Genomic DNA, 23,348 nt, shown 5'->3' on the forward strand with positions numbered 1-23,348 from the left:
AAACCTATGTCAGAATGCTGTTTGTTGACTAGAGCTCAGCATTTCGTGCCATCATCCCTAAAATTTTTGGTGGAGAAACTGAGCTTCCTGGATAAAAAAAACCTTCGAACCAACCAGCCATACGTTGTTGAGTGGGCCAACTATGCTCCTCCACCCTGTCACTCAGCACTGAATCCTCTCAGGACTGCGTGTTGGGCCCCCTCCTGTACACCCTATATCCTGTATGCCCCATACACATATAATTGGTTCTCCATTCATCCCTCGAACATCATCATCAAGTTTGTGCACAGTTGTGTATCTGATCACGGGTGGTAAAGATACAGCCTACAGAGAGAAAATACAGGCGCTGGCAGGATGATGCACGAAGAACAACCTGAGGCTGAACACCACAAAGACCAAGGAGATGGTCATTGATTTTAGGAGAGGTGAAGATGTGTGGAGACTGGCCTCCTTGAACTTCCTGGAAACTTACATCTCGGAGGACCTTATATGGACTGCCAACACTTCAAGCACTGGTCAAAAAGACACAGCAGAGACTCCACTTCCCTTCTGTGCTGCGGAGGAACCAATTTGAGTAGAAATTACAGGTATCTTTTTATCGGGCCACCATTGAGTGCTGATGTACTGTGTAACTGTGTTGTTTGCCACCTGCTCTGCTGAAGACAGGAAGGCCCTGCAGAAGGTGACCAGGACAGTGTAGAAGATTATGGGCTGCTCTCTGCCCTCCCTAAAGGACATTGCTTGCTCTTGATGCCTTGGAGAGGAACTTTATGGAAGACACCTCTCACTCTGGTCAGTACTTTTTCTACCTGCTGCCATCAGGAAAACATTTCGGTCACACAAGAGCAGAACAGAGTTAAAAACTATTTTTATGCGGGCCTTTCGAATATTGAATCCGTCCCAATAGCTTACACTGTTTTTCACTGTTGCACTGCTGTTTGTACTGCTATTTATTTTATTTTATTTCTGTGATGAGGTAGCGACTTGTCCAGGGTGTATGCCGGAATGCAGCTGGAATAGGATGGGGCACCTCCGCGACCCCTAGAGGGACAAGCGGTAGAAACTGTATGGATGGATGTTATTTATTGTTTGTCTTATATTTTAACTGCACCTAACAAAGTAGCCACCTGTAAATTTTACATGGTCTCATGTTTGATGGCAATAAAGCATTGTACTCTATTCTAAAATGAACGTCCGTTCATCCGTCCAACTTCTTTTGCTTATCTGAAGTCTGGTCACGCTGGCAGCAGCCTAATCAGAGAAGCCCAGACTTCCCTGACCCAAGCTACTTTGTCCAGCTCTTCCCGGGGATCCCGAGGTGTTTTCCAGCCCAGCTGGAGGCCATGTCCTAGGTCTTCCCTGTGGCCTCGTACCAGTTGGACGTGCCCTAAACACCTCCCCAGGGAGGCGTTCAGGGGGCATTCTGACCAGATTCCTGAACCACTTCATCTGGCTCCTCTCGATGTGTCCGAGTCGCAGTTTTACTTTGAGCTCCTCCCGAATGACAGCGCTTCTCACCCTATCTCTAAGTGAGAGCCCCGCAACTTGATAAAGGAAACTCATTTCGGCCACTTGTACCCATGATCTTCTCCTTCCGGTCATAACCCACAGCTCATGACCATAGGTGAGGATAGGGACGTAGATTGACCGGTAAACGACGGACAGATACAGGGTCCGCATCACTGCAGACGCTGCAATGATCCGTCTGTCGATCTCAGGAACATGTGAACAAGACCCTGAGGTACTTCAATTTCTCCACTTGGGGCAGGATCTCCTCCCCAACCCTGGGATGGCACTCCACCATTTCAGCGCAGAGAACCATGAATCGGACTTGGAGGTGCTGGTTTACATCCCAGTCGCTTCACACTCAGCTGCGAACCGATCCAGTGAGAGCTGAAGATCCTGGTCAGAAGAAGCCAGCAGGACCACATCATCGACACAATGCGAGATCTAATCATGCAACCACCAAACTGGATCCCCCTCACCGCCTTGACTGCGTCAAGAAATTATATCCATAAAGGTTTTAAACAGAATTGGTGTAAAAGGGCCGCCCCAGTGGAGTCCAACCCTCACTGGAAACTGGTTCGATTTCCATCCATTTTCTACCGCTTATTCCCTTTCGGGGTCGCGGGGGGTGCTGGCGCCTATCTCAGCTACAACCGGGCGGAAGGGGGGTACACCCTGGACAAGTCGCCACCTCATACTGCCGTCAATGCAAACCAGACTCTGACCCTGATCATGCAGGGAGCGACCGATACTCCATACTCTCTGGGGACTTCCCGAGGGACACGGATGAATGCCTTCTCCAAGTCCACAAAGCACATGCAGACTGACTGGGCAAACTCCCATTCACCCTCAAAAACCCTACTGAGAGTGTAGAGCTGGTCCAAAGTTATATGACCAGGATAAAAACTACACTGCTCTTACCAAATCCGAGGTTCGACTACCTGACGTAGCCTCTTTTCCAGCACACCTGAATAGACCTTGCTGGGAAGGCTGAGGAGTGTGGTCCCACGATAATGGGAACACACCCTCCGGTTCCCCTTTTTAAATAGATTAACCACCACCCCAGTCTGCCAATCCAGAGGCACGGCCCTTGATGTCCACGCAATGATGCAGAGTCCAGTCAACCATGACAGCCCCACAGCATCCAACTAACGTTAGCGGCTTTAAATAGTGGTGATGAGATTAATTATATCTAGCAAATAGTGTAAAAATAGTCATAGTATACCTCAAGAATGTATCAGAAGTATGTTTATTGTTTTTTAGTTTGAATGTTGTCTTGTTTTAACATGGAGTAAACCAGGGGCTCTTAACCTTGGACCTGGGGGCACTACTTTTCTACTACACAAGACACTGAATTGGTAATCTCACTAATTGTATTCAATATTTATATCTAACCTACTTACAATTTACAACCTAGTCAAATTAAATGAAACAATGTGTTGATTACAAATATTTTCATTTAACACATAAACCTTAGACTTAGGTCAGACTGATTAGAAAAATAAGTACGAACCAAGCATATTGCATAAGAAGAGACTCAAAAATAAAAAGAAAATCATTGTACAAACAGTAGTGTAGTGCTAAATTGAATAAACTAAAGTAATATGTTTCTGAACTAAATTGTCAATAAAGTTCAGGTGAAAATGAAAATACAGCTTCACCAATTTATTCATAATATTTGCGCTTAAGAAATTTCTCCATGACTTTAGGTCCGGACTTTTTCTTTTAGTTTGAGATTGTAACTACTGCCACAGCCCTGCGATGAGGTGGTGACTAACTAGTCCAGGGTGTACGCTGCTTTCCGCCCAAGTGCAGCTCTTATAGGCTCCAACGCACCTGTGACCCCAAGGGGGACGGTTGGACTGGCTCAAGTGGTGGAAACGTGTATTACAACTGAATACCGCTGTGGCCGATAGCTGACAAAACAGATATTTTTTGGAGGCCTAGCAATGGGCCCCATCCCTATGGTTAAGACACAATAGACAATATATTTGTTTTATATATCGTGCCTCATATATGACACCAGCTATGGAGAGATGGCATCACTTTCGGGTGTGTGTTGTTCCACATTAAGCTGAGTTGATACTGATAACACATTTGTGCATCAATATAGCAATATATTACATGTACAATGATATGTACATTATATTTAAAATCCGACCACACTTGCATGAAAGAGAATGTTGTTTCAAACCCTCGTGCGTGTCATACATCGCACGCTCTTGTCTCTGCCTTTGGATGAAATAAAAGCAAAATTCGTAGTGAATAAGTTCATTTTCTGTCGTTGAGTAAGTTTTATAACATGAGATAATGTGACACATTGATGTACGTGTATGAGACAGGAAAGGTAACCAAACACAACATCTCCACCTATTTGTTTTACAAAACCCAAAACCAGTGAAGTTGGCACGTTGTGTAATTCGTAAATAAAAACAGAATAGAATAATTTGTAAATCCTTTTCAACTTATATTCAATTGAATAGACTGCAAAGACAAGATATTTAACGTTCCAATTGATTGATTGATTGATTGAAACTTTTATTAGTAGATTGCACAGTACAGTACATATTCCGTACATTCTGATAAGTTTTTCAACTTGTTTAAGTCGGGGTCCACGTTAATCAATTCATGGTAACTGAGAAACTTTTTTTTTTTTTTGCAAATAATCATAACCTTAGAATTTAATGGCAGCAACACATTGCAAAAAAGTTGGCACAGGGACATTTTTACCACTGTGTTACATGGCCTTTCCTTTTAACAACACTCAGTTAACTTTTGGGAACTGAGGAGACCAATTTTTGAAGCTTTTCAGGTGGAATTCTTTTCTATTCTTGCTTGATGTACAGCTTAAGTTGTTCAACAGTCCGGAGTCTCCGTTGTCATATTTTAGGCTTCATATTGCGGCACACATTTTCAATGGGAGACAGGTCTGGACTACAGGCAGGCCAGTCTATTACCCGCACTCTTTTACTATGAAGTTACGCTCTTGTAACACGTGGCTTAGCACTGTCTTGCTGAAAAAGGCAGACGTTGCTTGGATGACAACATATGTTGCTCCAAAACCTGTATGTACCTTTCAGCATTAATGGTGCCTTCACAGATGTGTAAGTTACCCATGCCTTGGGCACTAATACACCCCCATACCATCACAGATGCTGGCTTTTGAACTTTGTGCCTATAACAATCATAGGCTGACCATATTCTGAAATCCCAAAAAGAGGACACATATATGCGTCCCAAGGCCGGGAGTAGGTGAAAATTTGCCAATGATACTCAAACTTGCTTTATGAATAATTCATTTATTTAAATAAAGCATTTATTCTCCTCCGTTGACTACTGTGTTGGCGCTAAGGATTTTTAAAATGGGGTCCCAGGGACCCCATCAAGTCATAAAAATGGGGTTCCACAGTACATTTTTGGGGTCCCACTTTTTTTTAAGCGTTTTGAAAACAAATGATGAACGTATTCATTATCCCGTTGTATCTCACATTCCATATAGTGTTTTGGAAAAAGGTTGTCATAAACTTTACTTAATTCATTAAAAATAATAATAAAAAAAGAAAACAAATGTGTATACATATGTAAATTTTTCAGTTATAAACATTCAGTCACTTTCTTCTTTCCTTCATGGATCTAAACTTTACCGCTGCTGGTTGTTTTTTCTATGCTTTTATTTAATAAGTTGTAGGTATATTTATTTCAGTATAAAGGTGTAAAAAGTGTTTTGCTTCAGTCATGAAATGATAATGTTGTGCCAGGACATACGTACATTTTATATTTAATGCTTAAATCTCTGGAGTCTACATCAACTTCACATCTATCCCACGTTTCAAAATGTTTTAGTTTTTTTGTTTGTTTGTTTTCCGCCCTTTTTTATCAACCAAAACTATGTTTTTAATGGCAAACACACAAAATATGCAAAATCTTCAATATTTACAGCTAGAATTCACCAACTTGAGTATTTCATATATATATATATATATATATATATATATATATATATATATATATATATGGTAACTTAACTCTGGACCTACATTGAAAATACACGCAACCCTAATTCAAAATGCCGGACATTTGACGCATTTAATAAAACCCGCCCGGACACCCCCACAAAAGAGGATATGTTCAGGGAAAAGAGGACGTATGGTCAGCCTAAACAATCCGGATAATTATTTTCCTCTTTGGTCCTTAGGACACGACGTCCGCAGTTTCCAAAAATTATTTGAAATGTTGACTCGTCACACCACAGAACACTTTTCCACTTTGTATCAGTCCTTTTTGATGATATTACGGACCGTAGATGGTGAAATCTCTAAATTCCTTGCAATAGCTATTTGAGAAATGTTGTTCTTAAACTGTTCGACAATTTGCTCACGCGTTTGTTCACCAAGTGGTGACCCTCGCCCCATCCTTGTTTGTGAATGACTGATCATTTCATGGAAGCTGATTTATACCCAATCATGGCACCCACCTGTTCCCAATTAGCCAGTTCACCTGTGGGATGTTCCAAATAAGTGTTTAATGAGCATTTCTCAACTTTCTCAGTCGTTTTTGCCACTTGTGCCAGTTTTGTTGAAACATGTTGCAGGCATCAAATCCCAAATGAGCAAATATTTGCAAAAAATATCAAAGTTTTCTAGTTCGAATGTTAATTATCTTGTCTTGGTAGTCCATTCAATTGAATATAAGCTGAAAAGGATTTGCAAATCATTGTTTTCTGTTTTTCTACGATTTACACAACATGCCAACTTCCCTGGTTTTGTAAATAATTCGAAAAGAAATACCTCAAATTGAGTGCTGTTGTCAGCACTTTTTTAAAGCGAGATAAACAGCTATGTTTTTAATCACTGATTTTGACACCCCAATTTTTTTTGTTTGTTTTTTAACGTAAAAGCTGGCATCTTGAGTTTGTTGACATACATCCGCTATACCTTTTGTGTACTTCGCTACTGCTGGTTCATTAACGTCTGTTGACTGATTTACAATGAAAAAGGGAATTCTCAATGTTAGTCTTTAAACTACTGATTTTAGGAATCTGCATAATAGAGGCACTTGTCCAGTGTTGTGTATACAGTGTTTTTGTGTCGGTATTTCTGCGCTAAGATGATAATAATCATACAATAATGCCAATTATACTCGATTGTCAACTGAAAAAGCACTGCTAAAGGATACATTTTAGAAAAAAATAAGTGCAACTTGTTAAAATGTCTTGAATACAGTCTAAAAAGAGCTACTGTATTATTTACCGCATGAGTTCATAACAGCACATCCGATACAAGGTAAGAATGGTGTTCAAGTATGACATTTTCTCTGTGATGGCTAAAAACATCAACGAAATGTAAAAAAGTTCAGTGGTGCAAAAAAGTGCAAAAGTCTCTAAAGAGATGGGCATGAGAGTGCAAAAGTGTGTTTTCCAGCTGTTTAACGAGACAGGGTTTAAAATAGAAGCAACCTTTTTGTTTCTTTCGACACACCACACAGACATTTGATGATCACTCAGAAACATTGATACACACAGAAAGCATATTTACAGCACTGGCATTCACCAAAAATATAGGCACACAAATTACAACACAGTAACCAGTCACAGATACTGAGCTACATAAGGCTTGACAACAAAACGTCCTCAGTGCTACATCTATTCTGAGTCGGTGTAGTGATGTACAGGTTGCCACTGTTACACCCATTGGGGAAAAAAAGCAAGTGGTACACACAACAATGCTTGCTACAGCACGATCTAGGTGGGTGATGGGCCGTTATGGGTCATACACATTGTGGTTGGTACACCATGGTTCATAACACAAACTGAATCAGTTGGTTGTCTGCTCCGGTGCTGTCGCTGGGTCTCTATAAACATATAAAATAACAAAAATAAATTATTACACCAAGTATGTTTTATGCGGGAATTGATGGTTGATGGCTGATACCTCCGCAGGGCAGGGAGAGGTGAAATGACACTCAAAGGGTAAAGGAAATGTGCTCCGTTAGTCTCTCATGGTAAAGGCAGGTTTACCATGTGTTTTTCCCATGCGTATGTATCATGTATGGCCAAGGCATCAGACAAGGATGGATTGTCTTGTTGGACTCACTGAAAAAAAACATGCCCGGTCATGCGGCTTTTTGAGAGGTTGAGATTCACGTTTCAGTCATTTTCATGCGGATACTTCATGTCATGCTCTCATCGTAGCTGGTATTCTGTTTCCTTCAGTAGCCAAGTATCGACCAAAAAGAAAAAAATGTGTATGCATGTGCTGTTGAATAAAAATGGAGTCTAAACACTCATTGAGTATAAAATTTATTTCATGCAAGGATTATCTTTACATATTTTATTTGAATACTTTTCTGTTGCATAAATGTAAAATACATGCAATTACCTTTCCCCAAGAAGACCCACATTCCATACTGTTTTTTTCCCCACCTGCATCTCTCCACATCAAATCTTCACAAGTTTTTTTTCTTAATATACCTGTATATATGTGTGTATATATATATATATATATATATATATACATATATATATATATATATATATATATATATATATAAATGTCCATTAATCACAACAAGAGACATAAATTGAAATGTAAAACTATTCAAAATGAATATACTTGTATACTTAAATCTTATAGAAATTTGTGACATTTCTGATTGGTCAACATACAATCTGTTAAAGTGCCTTGAAAGGATATGTGCATATTTATTGGGACAGTACCAATATTGATATTTAAGATCAACTATATATATATATATATATATATATATATATATATATATATATATATATATACTGTATATATATGTACACATATATACATACACACATACACACACACACATATATATATATATATATATATATATATATATATATATATATATATATATATATATATACAGGCCAAAAGTTTGGACACACCTCATTTTCTTTTTTTTCATGACTCTTTACATTGTAGATTGTCAGTGAAGGTATCAAAACTATGAATGAACACATGTGGAGTTATGTACTTCGCAAAAAAGGTGAAATAACTGAGAACATGTTTTATATTCTAGTTTCTTCAAAATAGCCACCCTTTGCTCTGATTACTTTTTCGCACCGTCTCCAAGCATTCTCTGGATGAGCTTCAGGAGGTAGTCACCTGAAATGTTGTTTCACTCCACAGGTGTGCTTGAAACTCATCAGAGCTAAGGGTGGTTATTTTAAAGAAACTCGAGTATAAAGTATGTTTTCAGTTATTTCACCTTTTTTTGTTAAATACATAACTCCACATGTGTTCATTCATAGTTTTGATGCCTTCAGTGCCAATCTACAAAGTAAATAGTCATGAAAATAAAGAAAATGCATTGAATGAGAAGGTGTGTCCTTGTGGCCTGTACTGTGTGTATATGTGTATATATATATATATATATATATATATGTATATATATATATATATATATATATATATATATATATATATATGTATGTATGTTAGTGTGGCCCTTGGTTAATGTATTGTGCTTCTTTAATCAAACATTTTTTTGTCTCTCCTAAAGATTATTCTTAGTCTACAACAACCAAAAGGACCAATCACCTTATAAAAATTAAGTCACAAGCAGCTTTTAAATGCTACAACAGTGTTGTATTGTGTCAAAATATTTTTGTTCTACATTGCCTCACTTGATTTGAAGGCACCATTGTTGTCATTTTTGTCTCTATTTTAGCCAAAACAGCAGCTGTAGTTAAAAAAAAAGCTTCTAACTACTAGTGGGGTATAGTTAAAAAATAAAACATATATGTTTTTAACCGCAAAGGTTGGCATTTTTTTTTTAAATGGCCCCAGTCAAAATGAATACATGAAAATATGAAAACAATTTAGAATTTGGGGAAAGGCAATGAATGGTAGCTACATAAAACTCTCTGCTATGACTGAGTCTCTTATAAAGCTGTCTCAAAAATGCATAAAAATGGCAAAGCTTAGATGCTTTTGAACAGAAAATGTTTGCTTGTTACAGGTACTGCAATACAATTGTGAAACATAATTTCTCATGCACTTCATGCAAAGGAACAAACAGTTTTAGTTCTGTTGACATGAGTTTTAGTCATCACTAGTATCATAAGAATTGTCATCATCTCCATAATGCATTGGACATCATCTTGCTGCTTGAAAAAAAAAAAACAACTAAACGCCTGGTGTGCGCTTTCACAATCGTTAACTTTGCAACATACAGAGAACTTAAGAGGAGTTTCCTTAACAGCTGGCAATGGAAAAGAAATGTGTTGTAAATGTGTCATCACATCTTATGAATTCTTTCACAGAATTGTCAAAAGCAGATGAGATTAGAAAGGTATGTGAGATCAAAAGCAACAGAGCAACAGGCAATGAAGTCAACATAGGGAAAAATGTCAGCCCGTAGTAGAACAGTGCTTTGTCTGCAGCTCAGGTGACCCATGCACGAGTGGCATCTCGCCAATGGGACTCTAGTCTACAGGATATGATGACACCCCCAAGGAGAACACTTGGGAAGTATTGGAAACAGTTGAAATACACTTTTTCCAGGAAAATAACAATGAGAAAGCAGGAGAAAAAGAAGCAAAAAAATAATAATATCTGACAAGAAATATAGGAGGTGGTGGGCTGGCCTTCCAATGGCATCGTGTCTGCTACTCAGCCATGCTACATAATGGATGGGATGGGAGAATGTGAGTGCTGTATTAGACAAGGTGGGCTGCAGGGCAGGGCGGACACTGAGGACACTCCAGAGGCACCCCCGCTCATGCCAGACATGCTGTTAAGGCTCCAAGGCTTTTCATAACCTTCAGTTGAAAAACAGAGAACGTTCTGAGTACACTGAAGCACTGGATCCATGACATGACTTGTTGTTTTTTTTGTGCTCCTCGTTGGTAAATACTACACCTGTTGCTTTCTTGTTTTTGTCTCCAAAGAAACAGGTCAACACAGACTTGAGACAGATCTGACTTCTCCATGCATTGAGTGCATCCGGAGGACAAGGGCATGCAACCGGGTGGTACTGGAATGGTTTGAAGTAGAACACTAGAAAAAGGTAGGCACCACCGGTAGGGAATGTTGTCGTATAGCTACTGCTGGAAAATCACGGCTACAAAGTTGTGCAGCGTTTTTTGGGGGGGGAATGTTGTGAACAAAATAATTAGAATAATAGGGCTTGAGCTACTTAAAAGTCCAAATTGTGTTGTGTTCCTTCACCATACTGATAGCACCCATCAGCAAGACACTTCATGCACCATTATGACCAGGAGCAATTTACTCCAAGTCAGGATCCAATAAAGCACATTAATAGTACATACATTGCACATCAATATACTCTTAAGCATGTAAGACGACAACACAGTCTAGATCATATAAATCTTCAAAATAGTTTTTTTCTTACTGGTGAACAAATAAGGGTAGTACATTATGTATGGTATCAAAAAATATATTGTGTCGATGTAAACAACTGGTATTGTGGTAATTGTGCTTGGAATATGTACAAAGGGAATGATTGAGGAGGTTTGCAGTTGTGTGGTTATTTTTGTAAGGTGTTTCACTCTTGGCAAATATGGGGCTGGGGACAAAAAAGGTGTGTGCCTTGTCTACAGCCTATGCCGTGTCAGTGTCTTACAGGGGCCTGTGATTGGCTGTTACTGTACGTACCCCTCCTCACTCTGCCCCCTGTGTGGTTGGGCCGCTCGGCCGTGGTGACCAGGAAGCAGGGCCGCTCTCTTTCGCCGGGGCTGAAGATTTCCTCCGGAGATATAGCCTGGTCTATGTGGGGGCAGTCTTCGTTGGCCAGGGCCGCGTTGGCAGCCTCGCCGTTTAGCTTGGAATCTTTTTTCAAGTGAGAAGTACAAAAAGCAAACACAAAGAAAGGATATATGGTGTCATGTGCCAGCGATTATGTTCATTCTCCAAGTGCACAGTGGGACTGTTTTGTACAATAGAGATTACTGCAGGTGTAGCTACTGCTGTGTAATCTGTGCCAGTTGTCTCAGCGGGTCAGTGTGTATTTACCAAGTCCCATTAAATACTCATCATTTATTAGTTACCATCATTTCTTTAAATAGTGGCCTTCCCCTTAATAGGCGCTGTGCTCCAATTAGTCGTCTCACTTTTCACATCATGCAAAACCCACTGTAATTATCTCATTTCATAAACATTCTTTTAAAGGGGGTCTATTATGCAAAATCAACTTTTTTTTTTTTACCTGAAGATACCTGCTTATGTGTATTTGGGATCAGCATGAGCCCCGAAAATGATAAATCAAAATGTTGAGGCGTTGCAAAGATATCTATAAAAACTATCTTTTATACCTTCTTTATACTTCCTCCAAACAGTCTGTTTGGAATTTTGTTCAAGTGTGACATTTTGGTAGACATTAGTGTTGTTCCGATACCAATATTTTGGTACTGGTACCTGTACCAAAATTATTTCGATACTTTTCGGTACTTTTCCAAATAAAGGGGACCACAAAAAAATTGCATTATTGGCTTTATTTTAACAAAAAAAATCTTGCGGTGCATTAAACATATGTTTCCTATTGCAAGTTTGTCCTTAAATAAAATAGTGAGCATACAAGACAACTTGTCTTTTATTAGTAAGTAAGCACACAAAGGCTCCTAATTTAGCTGCTGACATATGCAGTAACATATTGTGTCATTTTCCATTCTATTATTTTGTCAACATTATTAAGGATAAGTGGTAGAACATTAATTATTAATCTCCTTTTCATTCACTGTTAACATCTGCTTACTTTCTATTTTAACATGTTCTATCTACACTTCTGTTAAAATGTAATAATCACTTACTAACAACAGAAGAATAAGTGACTATTACTTATTAACAACAGAAGAATAAGTGATTATTACATTTTAACAGAAGTGTAGATAGAACATGTTAAAAGAGAAAGTAAGCAGGTATCAATAGTAAATGAAAAGGAGATCAATAATTATTGTTCAACCACTTGTTGTTCTGCGATGAAGTAGCGACTTGTCCAGGGTGTACAGCGCCTTCCACCTGAATGCAGCTGAGATAGGCTCCAGCGACCCCCCGCGACCCCGAACGGGACAAGCGGTAGTAAATGGATGGATGGATCTTCTGTTGTTTGATACTTTACATTAGTTTTGGATGATACCACAAATGTAGGTATCAATCAGATACCAAGTCGTTACAGGATCATACATTGGTCATATTCAAAGTCCTCATGTGTCCAGGGACATATTTCCTGAGTTTATAAACATAATGTAATTTTTTTTTAAACGAAAGAAGATGTTGTGATGCCAAAAAATATCGACATAATCATAGTAGTATCGACTAGATACGCTCTTGTACTTGGTATAAAAACAGTGGATGATAGGTGTAGATCCACCAATTGGGTGGGGCGGACTGGTACTTCTCAGAGGTGGTATAGTACCGAATATGATTCATTAGTATCGCTGTACTATACTAATACCCGTATACCGTACAACCCTAGTAGACATTTTCCTTAACATCCTTTCGTGATCCAGCCAATTTAAATTACAGTGAAACCGTCTTTGCTACACCATCATTGATTGATTGATTGAAACTTTTATTAGTACAAACGCCGTTTCCATATGAGTTGGGAAACTGCGTTAGATGTCAATATAAATGGAATACAATGATTTGCAAATCATTTTCAACCCATATTTAGTTGAATGCACTACAAACATAAGATATTTGATGTTCAAACTAATAAACTTAATTTTTTTTTGCAAATAATAATTAACTTGGAATTTCATGGCTGCAACACGTGCCAAAGTAGTTAGGAAAGGGCATGTTCACCACTGTGTTTCGTCACCTTTTCTTTTAACAACACTCAATAAACGTTTGGGAACTGAGCAAACTAATTGTTGAAGCTTTGAAAGTGCAATTCTTTCCCATTTTTGTTTTATGTAGAGCTTCAGTCGTTCAACAGTCCGGGGTCTCCGCTGTTGTATTTTACGCTTCACAATGTGCCACACATTTTCGATGGGAGACAGGTCTGGACTGCAGGCGGGCCAGGAAAGTACTTGCACTCTTTTACTACAAAGCCACGCTGTTGTAACATGCGGCTTGGCAGAGTCTTGCTGAAATAAACAGGGGCGTCCATGATAACGTTGCTTAGATGACAACATATGTTCGTCCAAAACCTGTGTGGACCATTCAGCATTAATGGTGCCTTCACAGATGTGTAAGTCACCCATGCCTTGGGGACTAATGCACCCCCATACCATCACGGATGCTGGCTTTGGAACTTTGCGCCTATAACAATCCGGATGGTTATTTTCCTCTTTGTCACGGAGGACACCACCTCCACACTTTCCAAATAATTATTTGAAATGTGGGCTCGTCAGACCACAGAACACTTTTCCACTTTGCATCAGTCCATCTTAGATGAGCTCGGGCCCAGCGAAGCCGGCGGCGTTCCTGGGTGTTGTTGATAAATGGGTTTTGCTTTACATAGCAGAGTTTTAACTTGCACTTACAGATGTAGCGACCAACTGTAGTTACTGACAATGGTTTTATGAAGTGTTCCTGAGCCCGTGTGGTTATATCATTTGCACACTGAGGTCGGTTTTTGATACAGTACCACCTGAGGGATCAAAGGTCCGTAATATAATCGCTTACATGCAGTGATTTCTCCAGATTCTCTGAACCTTTTGATGATTTTACAGACCGTAGATGGTAAAATCCCTAAATTCCTTGCAATAGCTCTTTGAGAAATGTTGTTCTAAAACTGTTCGACAATTTGCTTACAAATTGGTGACCCTCGCCACATCCTTGTTTGTGAATTACTTAGCATTTCATGGAAGCTGCTTTTATAACCAATCATGGCACCCACCTGTTCCCAATTAGCCTGCACACCTGTGGGATGTTCCAAATAAGTGTTTTATGAGCATCCCTCAACTTTATCAGTATTTATTGCCACCTTTCCCAACTTCTTTGTCACATGTTGCTGGCATCAAATTCTAAAGTTAATGATTATTTGTAAATCATTGTATTCCGTTTATATTTACATCAAACACAATTTCCCAACTCAAATGGAAACGGGGTTTGTAGATTGCACAGTACAGTACATATTCTGTACAATTGACCACTAAATGGTAACACCCCGAATAATATTTTCAACGTGTTTAAGTCGGGATCCACGTTAATCAATTCATGTCCACGGTGAAACCGAATAAAGGAAAATGCTTTGTTTATTTTCTTTAACCGGCACAAGTCACTACACTTACTTTCAGCCTCATCTGAACTAAAATGTGTTTCACTTTTATTTTTATGAATTGTGGCAATGAGTGAGACTTCATCAGTGAAGAAGTCACTTCGAATGTGCAAAGATTAGCCTAACTTCGACTGCAAACCTTCACTAAAAGATGGATTTTCCGAAACAAAATACTTTTAACGGCGGGTTGCTGCTTCCTATTTATGGCAGTGTTTCTCAACCTTTTTCAGTGATGTACCCCCTGTGAACATTTTTGTAATTCAAGTACCCCCTAATCAGAGCAAAGCATTTTTGGTTGGAAAAAAGAGATAACGAAGTAAAATACAGCACTATGTCATCAGTTACTGATTTATTAAATTGTGAAACAGTGCAAAATATTGCTCATTTGTAGTGGTCTTTCTTGAACTATTTGGAAAAAAATATATAAAAATAGCTAAAAACTTGTTGAAAAATAAACAAGTAATTCAATTATAAATAAATATTTCTACACAGAGAAGTTATCATCAACTTAAAGTGCCCTCTTTGGGGATTGTAATAGAGATCCATCTGGATTCATGAACTTAATTCTAAACATTTTTTCACAAAATGAGAAATCTTTAACATCAATATTTATGGAACATATCATATCAAATCTAGCTGTCAACACTAAATATTGCATTGTTGCATTTCTTTTCACAGTTTATTAACTTACATTCATATTTTGTTGAAGTATAATGCAATAAATATATTTATAAAGGGTTTTTGAATTGTTGCTATTTTAAAAATATTTGAAAAATATCTCACCTACCCCTTTGCATACCTTCAAGTACCCCCAGGGGTACGCATACCCGCATTTGAGAAACACTGATTTATGGTAATGGAGGAGAAAATGAAACGTAATATTAATAATAATAATAATAATAATAATAACAACAGTATGTTAGAAATGTGCGAATGATATGTTACAAGTGTTAGCTTGAGTTGTTGTGTAGCTAGCTTAGCCTTCTACTGCAAACCAATAGCATTACTGTACTCTGGCATAATAAAGAATTATTTTCCTAAAAACTACTTTTAATTGGATCGGTGCCTGCTGTGTTTGGCAATGGACCAGTAAGTTATATAATCCATTAATACGTTCCCAATGTTACTTGTAGAGTACCTTTTAGCCTTGAACATCTATTTGTTTACAACTCGCAAAAGAGCGGCAGAGTTATTTACATGGTGTAAAATAGAAAAGCCTTTTGATGTCAATATACACATGTCTAGGATACATCATTAGAAAATTAGACTTGGTAGCAATGTAACCTTAGTTAGCGCATAGTTCCAGGCCTGTGCGCTGTGGTGCCAAGTTTCAGAAAATGAAAAGAGTGAGATGCGTTCAAAATATTTTTGGCCCTTTTTAACACTGATTTGGCCTGTTTCAACATCAATTTATACTTAAAACTAATGTCCACACCTCCAGCAGCTCTCCCTGCACTGTGGCCTCCTAATGTTAGTCTTAAGGAACCAACAGTTAGAAATAAAATTCATGTCCACTGTTTTCTCTGCTGGCTCTTCTGTCTCATCATCTGCATCCGTGTTCTCAATTTGTATCTTTTCTACATCTCTGTCCTCACTGTCCTCAATCTCTTCTGAACTTTCTTTATCTTCCAGTGTTTCCAACTCCTTAGTAAGGAAAGTAGCTAGTGGCTGTCATAAATGTTGCTTGAAGTTGATAAATGGCATCATTGCCTCATTTGTATAATTGATTGCAATGCTGTAGAAGAGAGGAATAACGTAGTGGAAGACAAAAAGTGAGTACAAAAAAATGCTAATTGTGATAATTACTGTAAATGAATTTTCTTTTGATGATTCTTAGTTGTATTTCTCTTTGTTCTACACTGTTAAATGTTGGCGCACCAAATTTGATGAAAAGACTGAACGGTTGTGATTTACACAATCGAACCAAATCTATTAACTGGCTCATTAACATTAACGACTGGTTTGTTTTTATGTGAAGCGCGACAGTGATGAAACATTTACATTTACATCTCACTCTGACTGAGGCAGAAACAGCGGCAGGTCTGTACAGAGTGGGTGTGCGTCTTCTCTTTGCTTTGATTTAGATGGAATGGGACTTTATTGTCATTGCACTTAAAAGTATAATAAAATGTGTTTTCAGTCCCAGTTGTCAAAGAGCAGACCAGCTGCCGCTTGTACGTTTAGGACTTTAGAGTGATACGCGCTTTCATGTCTCCAAAACATCCAAAAAAAGTCGCTCGATTTGTTGATAGTCGCTTTTGAGAAAGAGAGTTGATACGAGGAGTTGGAAATATACTTTAACAAGAAAGTTGCCAAGTTCACAACACTGCGCTGAGGTCAGTGTTGCCACAACTCCTCAGCAAAGAAAGTAGTTATTGGTTCTCCTAAAAGTCGCTAGATGACGTCATTGCTCCATTTTCATAATCCACTGCAATGGACGCTGTAGGAAAGATACAAGTGAGTTTAAAAAGTTTCTAAAAATTAATACTGCAAATTAACATTCTTCTGTTGATTATTAGTTTTTATTTTAAATCATTTTTACTCTCCATTTTTAAATGGTAGAGTATCAAATTTGTTCAAAAGATTGTAGGATTTTCATATTCACTAACAAACCTAATCTAATGACTGGCTCATTAACATGAACGACGGAATTATGACGCAGCAGTGATTTGTATTAACTTGACATAATAGTGAATAGATATTTACATTTACATCACGTGCTGTAAACTAAGGCTGAACAAGTGGCAGATGTTCAACTTTTTCTTACAGAAATACACACACAGTTGAGTAAGTGACTGAGGCTGTGTACAGAAGGAAAATCGAATCTAGTGATTTATTTAAGTGTGACAGTAAATAAACATTCACATCTAAAATTCCAGTCTGAACTTCCCACCTGGAACTCAAAAATTCCGACTTCCGAATACAAAAGAAACGCACCAAAAAAGTCTAAGCTCGAGACGGCAAAGCAGCTGACTGGCAGCCGTCCATCACTGCTCATTGAGGAACTACTGCGTGCTTTGAAATCAAAGTCTCCAAGACACAAAAAAGTCCTAATTAACACCGGAAAAAGTCGCAAGATAAGTTGCTAGAAACTGTTTACAAAAAACGTCGCCAGATTCAGAGAAAATTTGCCAAGTTGGCAACAGTGACTGAGGTGTGTGTGAAATATAGAGACACCACACTTTGGGTTGGTTTGATTGACATGGTGCCTTCCGTAGTTGGCTAGATTTAGGCACAGATCAAATATAATTTAAGATCTCATGGATTGGTTATTTTGGTCAGTCAATCAGTTTTTCGAACAATAGCAAGACGTGAGGAAAAAAGTTTATTAGTGTGAAAAAAAAAAAAAAGGATATTGAGAAATGTCAGGTGTGACATGTGGTGTGAGAATGGGTTAAATTGTGTGAGTCTCATAAGCAAAGAGTGAGGCTTGGCAGCTCTGCCTGTACAATAGCCGGGCTTCAATGGAAGTATTATTGTAGCAAAATTATTTGCAAACGTGTATCTCAATCTCACTCCATCCATCCCTCTCAGGGTCACGGGGGTGGCTGGAGCCTATAACGCCAAGACCCACCTTCAGTGGTTTCTGATTGATTTAAATTGCATAGTGTCTTCCGTGGTTGATTAAATTTAGGCAGAGTGGATTGGTGGCTTGGTCTAGGATTGGTTGAATGCGCGTACAGAAATTGTATTAAATGCTCACGAATCTGGATGCCGAAAACAAACCAAGGTGAGCCGCTTGTTCCGCTATGTCATGTGGATGTTGTGTTATGGGGAAAGTCACTAAAAACAGATGGCTTGTGGCGGTCACCAATGTCCATAGTGCACAATAAAAGCAAGAAAACTGAAAAAGACTACAAAACATTTCTACGGGGCAGGGGCAAATGTGCACTCAGCGTTAGAGGGCGTGGTAAGGAGAGGTTCATTTGTATCAGCTTCACCTCTCAAAACGAACCGTTTTAAAAGGGAGAACAAATGGTTTAAAAGTAGGTCTGTAAAACACAATCCATGCAATTTTTCACCAAAGAACCACCATTACATATTATGTACACCGCAATTAAGTGTTTTAAATATCGGGGGGAAAAAATCCTAATATGACCCCTTTTTAGACTAGAACTACCACGGAGGGGTCAATTGACCTTTTTACCTAAAAGACCCACAAGAGGGTCATTTGACCCTTCGGACCCCCTGCGGACACTCCTTTTGTTGTGGAAATGTGGCTGTTAGCAGCTCACAGCTGTCACTTGAGTCACAGAGTCGCTTGAGCCTGTGTGTGGAAGGGTACCCCAAGGGAAGCTTTTAGTATTGAGGTACTAAATGTAAGCTGATTGTGTTAACTGTAGGATACTTGTACATAGCCATTTGCAAGGATGTACTAAATGATTGAGACATGTACAAAAACATTTGAAATTTGATGAAAGCAATGATAAATGCCATTCTGTTGTGAGGAACTGCAAATTAGTTTTGGGATTTGTCCATGTTTTGAGAATGACATCTCAGTTTCAAGAAATGAGCCAAACCAATGGAGAAAAACTGTAACACACTGTCCGCCAAACTGTGCTGTCTGTCTTTGTTGCTGATATCTTCATGCAAGATGCTATTTACCTGTGGTGATTTTGGAGGCTGACAGCCCTTGGGAAGAAGCTGTCTGTCCCTGTGTGTCTTGGCTGTTACCACTGTAAGGTGTGACCCACTCACCCTTCACCCCACACACGGCCCCTAACAGCCTCATTACCATAACAAAATGAGTGATTAGTGTATTCAGTAAAAGCCGCCGGGTCAAATGACCCCTCTCTGGTACTTCTAGGTAGGCAGAAAAATCCTGGTAGTTTTAGTGTTTAAGGAGCTTATTGCTGATCCCAGTCGAACTCTATTGCTAACCAAAAAAAGCAGCATTTACAAAAGCTCGAAATCAGAAAAATAGATATTATCCTGTGGAATCCAACAATATTAAAGATAATTAGACATTAGGTGTTTATATGTATGGGTTTTAAAAAAAAATTAAGGCCTGTCCCAATACAACTTTTTCCATTTGCGATATGATACCGATATTGGAGCCTTGAGAATTGGCTGATACCAATACCATCAAAAATAAAATAATACATACATTTATTATTTTGTAATGTGTATTTTAGGAAAATGTATTTATGAAAAACAATAACCTTGTGACATATGTATGCTTTTGAAATTATGTGATGACGTTTTTGGCGGCACCCAGTGGTCAAAATAATTGAGTTGAACGATCCAGACACATTTGTTGCTGGATACTTTCCAATACACTTATGCCTTAGAAACATTTAAGCTGTATGTAATAAACAACTGTAAATACTTGATACTTGTTTAGTTTCTTAGTTGCTGTTAGCTCATAGTAGCCTACGGCAGTGGTTCTCAAATGGGGGTGCGCGATCTCCTGGGGGTACTTGAAGGTATGCAAAGGGGTACATGAGATTTTTTTAAATGTTGCTAATAAAAATAGCAACAATTAAAAAATCCTTTATATATATATTTATTGAATAATACTTCAACAAAATATGAATGTAAGTTCATAAACTGTGAAAAGAAATGCAACAATGCAATATTCAGTATTGACAGCTAGATTTTTTTGTGGACACGTTCCATAAATATTGATGTTAAAGATTTCTCATTTTGTGAAGAAATGTTTAGAATTAAGTTCATGAATCCAGATGGATCTCTATTACAATCCCCAAAGAGGGCACTTTAAGTTGATGATTACTTCTATGTGTAGAAATCTTTATTTATAATTGAATCACTTGTTTATTTTTCAACAAGTTTTTAGTTACTTTTATATCTTTTTTTCCCAAATAGTTCAAGAAAGACCACTTTACAATTTAATGAATCAGAAACCGATGACATAGTGCTGTATTTTACTTCCTTATCTCTTCAACCAAAAATGATTAAGGGGTACTTAAATTAAAAAAATGTTCACAGGGGGTACATCACTGAAAAAAGATTGAGAACCACTGGCCTACGGCATAGCCTAGCATGTTTACCTTTTGTCAATAACTTCACTAAAATACAAGAAAATACCAACTTTGTAAGTTTATTGGAGGACATTGAGATGTTAAGTGGCCATAAGTAAACACGCTGAAAGACTGCTAGTATCAGAGCTTATATTAAAGAGTTTAGATGCAAGCCGATACTTGTTTTTTGCTGATATCGGACCACTATCAACATCGGCTCAGGACATCCTTCCCCCTAATATACAGTATGCCTTTGTCCTATCTGCAGTTGTGTAAATACCAGGCCCTGACCACTAACTGCAGAAATATGGTATTTTAAATCCAAAAGGTGGTTAAAATATTGTTTGTGGGGGAGGCACATCTGCAAGTGCAGAATCTCAACATTTTCATTGGAGCCAATTATGTTTTTTGTCCGTTTATTCCCAAAATATTTTTTTATTCCTTACGACAGCATAAAGTAGCCTAACTAACTAATACAAATGGATGGATGCAACCAAAAAAACAAGAATGTTGTTCTCCATGTTGTTCTTACAGTTCTCATAGGTTTTTTTTCTTCTTCTCTGTTTTCCATTTGAGTCACGATGGAAGTGTACCCCCTGCCCTAGAATAAAAGATGGTTAGGTCCCGTTATCTTAAGTCATCTTTTGTTTAGAGCTGCAGCTATTGATTATTTTAGTAAGTAGTAATCTATTGATTAGTTTGCTCAAATAATCAAGTAATCAGATATAGCCATAATTTTCCCAAAAACCTAACACAAGAAAGTGTGACATTTATTTGTGTAATTGGTCAAGGTGGTCTCAGGATAAAATAAAAGTCAGAATGATCAAATACATACATCGTTATAATTGGCCTAAGTCTGTTTTCACCCCCCAATCAAAGTGTAAAATCCTAAATCATGTATTTTATTGATGTTCTGCTGGAAAAGTCTGAAGCCTAACTCGTGAGCTGACTGAAGTGTGGGAACAGATAAACATAAATTGTGATGTGTGTTTCTTAAGGCCAACACACCAACGATGAATCACAAGAGTGTTGGAATATATCAGTTATATTTAAAGAGTTTTATCCTACCTTGAAACTTGATTTCGAAGACGTCGTCGTGGGCGATAGGGCTCTGATGTTGTGAGCTGATGCTTGATTTACAGAAGTTTGGAGAACCAGGTTGGGGTGCTCGTGGAATATGCCTGTTTTTTTTCTTTGGTAGTTTCTGTTTCGCCATGGCCAGGGAGTAATACATTCCAAAGTTGTTGACAATCACGGGGACTGGCATGGCGATGGTCAGCACGCCTGCCAAGGCGCACAAGGCTCCCACCAACATTCCGGAGGTCGTCTGAGGGTACATGTCCCCATAGCCCAGGGTCGTCATGGTCACCACGGCCCACCAGAATCCAATCGGGATGTTCTTGAACTGCGTGTGCTCGCTGGCTCGAGGGTCGTTGGGGTTGGCGCCGATCCGTTCTGCGTAGTAGATCATTGTGGCAAAGATGAGGACACCCAATGCGAGGAAGATGATGAGGAGAAGGAACTCGTTGGTGCTGGCTCTTAAGGTGTGGCCCAGTACCCTCAAACCTACAAAGTGGCGAGTGAGCTTGAAGATTCGCAGAATCCTTACAAAGCGGACCACTCGGAGGAAACCCAGTACGTCCTTAGCTGCCTTAGAGGAGAGCCCGCTAAGGCCCACCTCCAGGTAGAAGGGCAGGATGGCCACAAAGTCGATGATGTTCAGGGCGTTCCGGATGAAGTCAAATTTGTTTGGGCAGAAAGTTATTCGCATTAGGAACTCAAAAGTGAACCAAACCACGCAAACACCTTCGATGTAGGTGAGGTAGGCCGCCGTCTCAGGCTCCTGGTAGATGCGCTCCACCGTGATGTTGTTCACCAACTCCAACTCTGTGCGATTGATGATGGGGTTGAAGGCCTCGTGGGTCTCCAGACAGAACGTGGTGATGGATACCAGGATAAAGAACAGCGAGGCCAGGGCCACCCACTGGGCAGTGGGGAGCAAGCAATGGAAAGGGGAAGGGGGTGTGTGATGGGGTGAAGAAGGAGAGAGAGTAGAGTGAGATCATTCACGCAATGTAATCAAGCTCAGGCAGCCATTCTTAGCAATGCAATTCAATCTGATACAACAGCATCTGCTTTATCAGTGACAGTCGTGTGCTCTGTGTCTTCCAAAGTGCGATTAAATGGGAACAATCAATGACTACGTTGACACTATAGGCCAAAGTGGCCCAAATGGGTTTTTTTTTTAGATCTGATTTTTTTTTCCAGCGGACTGTTTCACTGCAAGTAAAATATGACTTTTATCAGTGTATCACTTTTATCCAGTGTAAACACGCATGAGGACCCAATCCGGCCCCAATGTGGCCTCCACGTCACTTACATGTGCGCTTCGATAAAGTGAAAACCAAGGAAGTTGAGATAGGCTAGGAAGTCTCTACTACTACAAAATAAAATTAAAGTCGCAACACCTTAAAATAAGTGTTTTACTACATGAAAGTAAATGAAAGTACAAAACCAGTGAAGTTGGCACGTTGTCCATCCATCCATTTTTCTACCGCTTGTCCCTTTTGGGATTACGGGGGGTCGCTGGAGCCTATCTCAGCTGCATTCGGGCGATATGCGGGGTTCACCCTGGACAAGTCG

At 39.0% G+C, this 23,348-nt stretch overlaps 2 protein-coding genes across 7 annotated transcripts in view; one reads left to right on the forward strand and one right to left on the reverse strand.

The window, feature by feature from the left end:
- Nucleotides 1-11,687, forward strand: part of sergef (secretion regulating guanine nucleotide exchange factor) — a 37,857-nt gene extending 26,170 nt beyond the window's left edge. Inside the window, exons 11-12 of the mRNA XM_061917234.1 lie at nucleotides 10,433-10,551; nucleotides 11,120-11,687. Coding sequence (XP_061773218.1) covers nucleotides 10,433-10,545 — 113 coding nt within the window. The 3' untranslated portion in view covers nucleotides 10,546-10,551; nucleotides 11,120-11,687. The remainder of the gene's footprint in view (nucleotides 1-10,432; nucleotides 10,552-11,119) is intronic.
- The window catches only part of kcnc1b (potassium voltage-gated channel, Shaw-related subfamily, member 1b), a 34,707-nt gene continuing 17,762 nt past the window's right edge, over nucleotides 6,404-23,348 (reverse strand). The window contains exons 2-5 of one of the 6 annotated variants that reach the window (XM_061917227.1): nucleotides 21,774-22,689; nucleotides 21,238-21,306; nucleotides 11,160-11,333; nucleotides 6,404-7,356 (exon numbers count right to left, since the gene is read on the reverse strand). In XM_061917227.1, the coding sequence (XP_061773211.1) occupies nucleotides 7,247-7,356; nucleotides 11,160-11,333; nucleotides 21,238-21,306; nucleotides 21,774-22,689 (1,269 nt within the window). In that variant the 3' untranslated portion in view covers nucleotides 6,404-7,246. Of the gene's footprint in view, nucleotides 7,357-7,397; nucleotides 7,598-8,440; nucleotides 10,329-11,159; nucleotides 11,334-21,237; nucleotides 21,307-21,773; nucleotides 22,690-23,348 lie in introns of those variants that run through there. The other 5 variants (XM_061917230.1, XM_061917226.1, XM_061917229.1 and 2 more) reach the window with 5 other exon arrangements.

The sequence above is a fragment of the Nerophis ophidion genome, linkage group LG12 (genome assembly GCF_033978795.1).
Source record: "Nerophis ophidion isolate RoL-2023_Sa linkage group LG12, RoL_Noph_v1.0, whole genome shotgun sequence".
Lineage (NCBI taxonomy): Eukaryota > Metazoa > Chordata > Actinopteri > Syngnathiformes > Syngnathidae > Nerophis > Nerophis ophidion.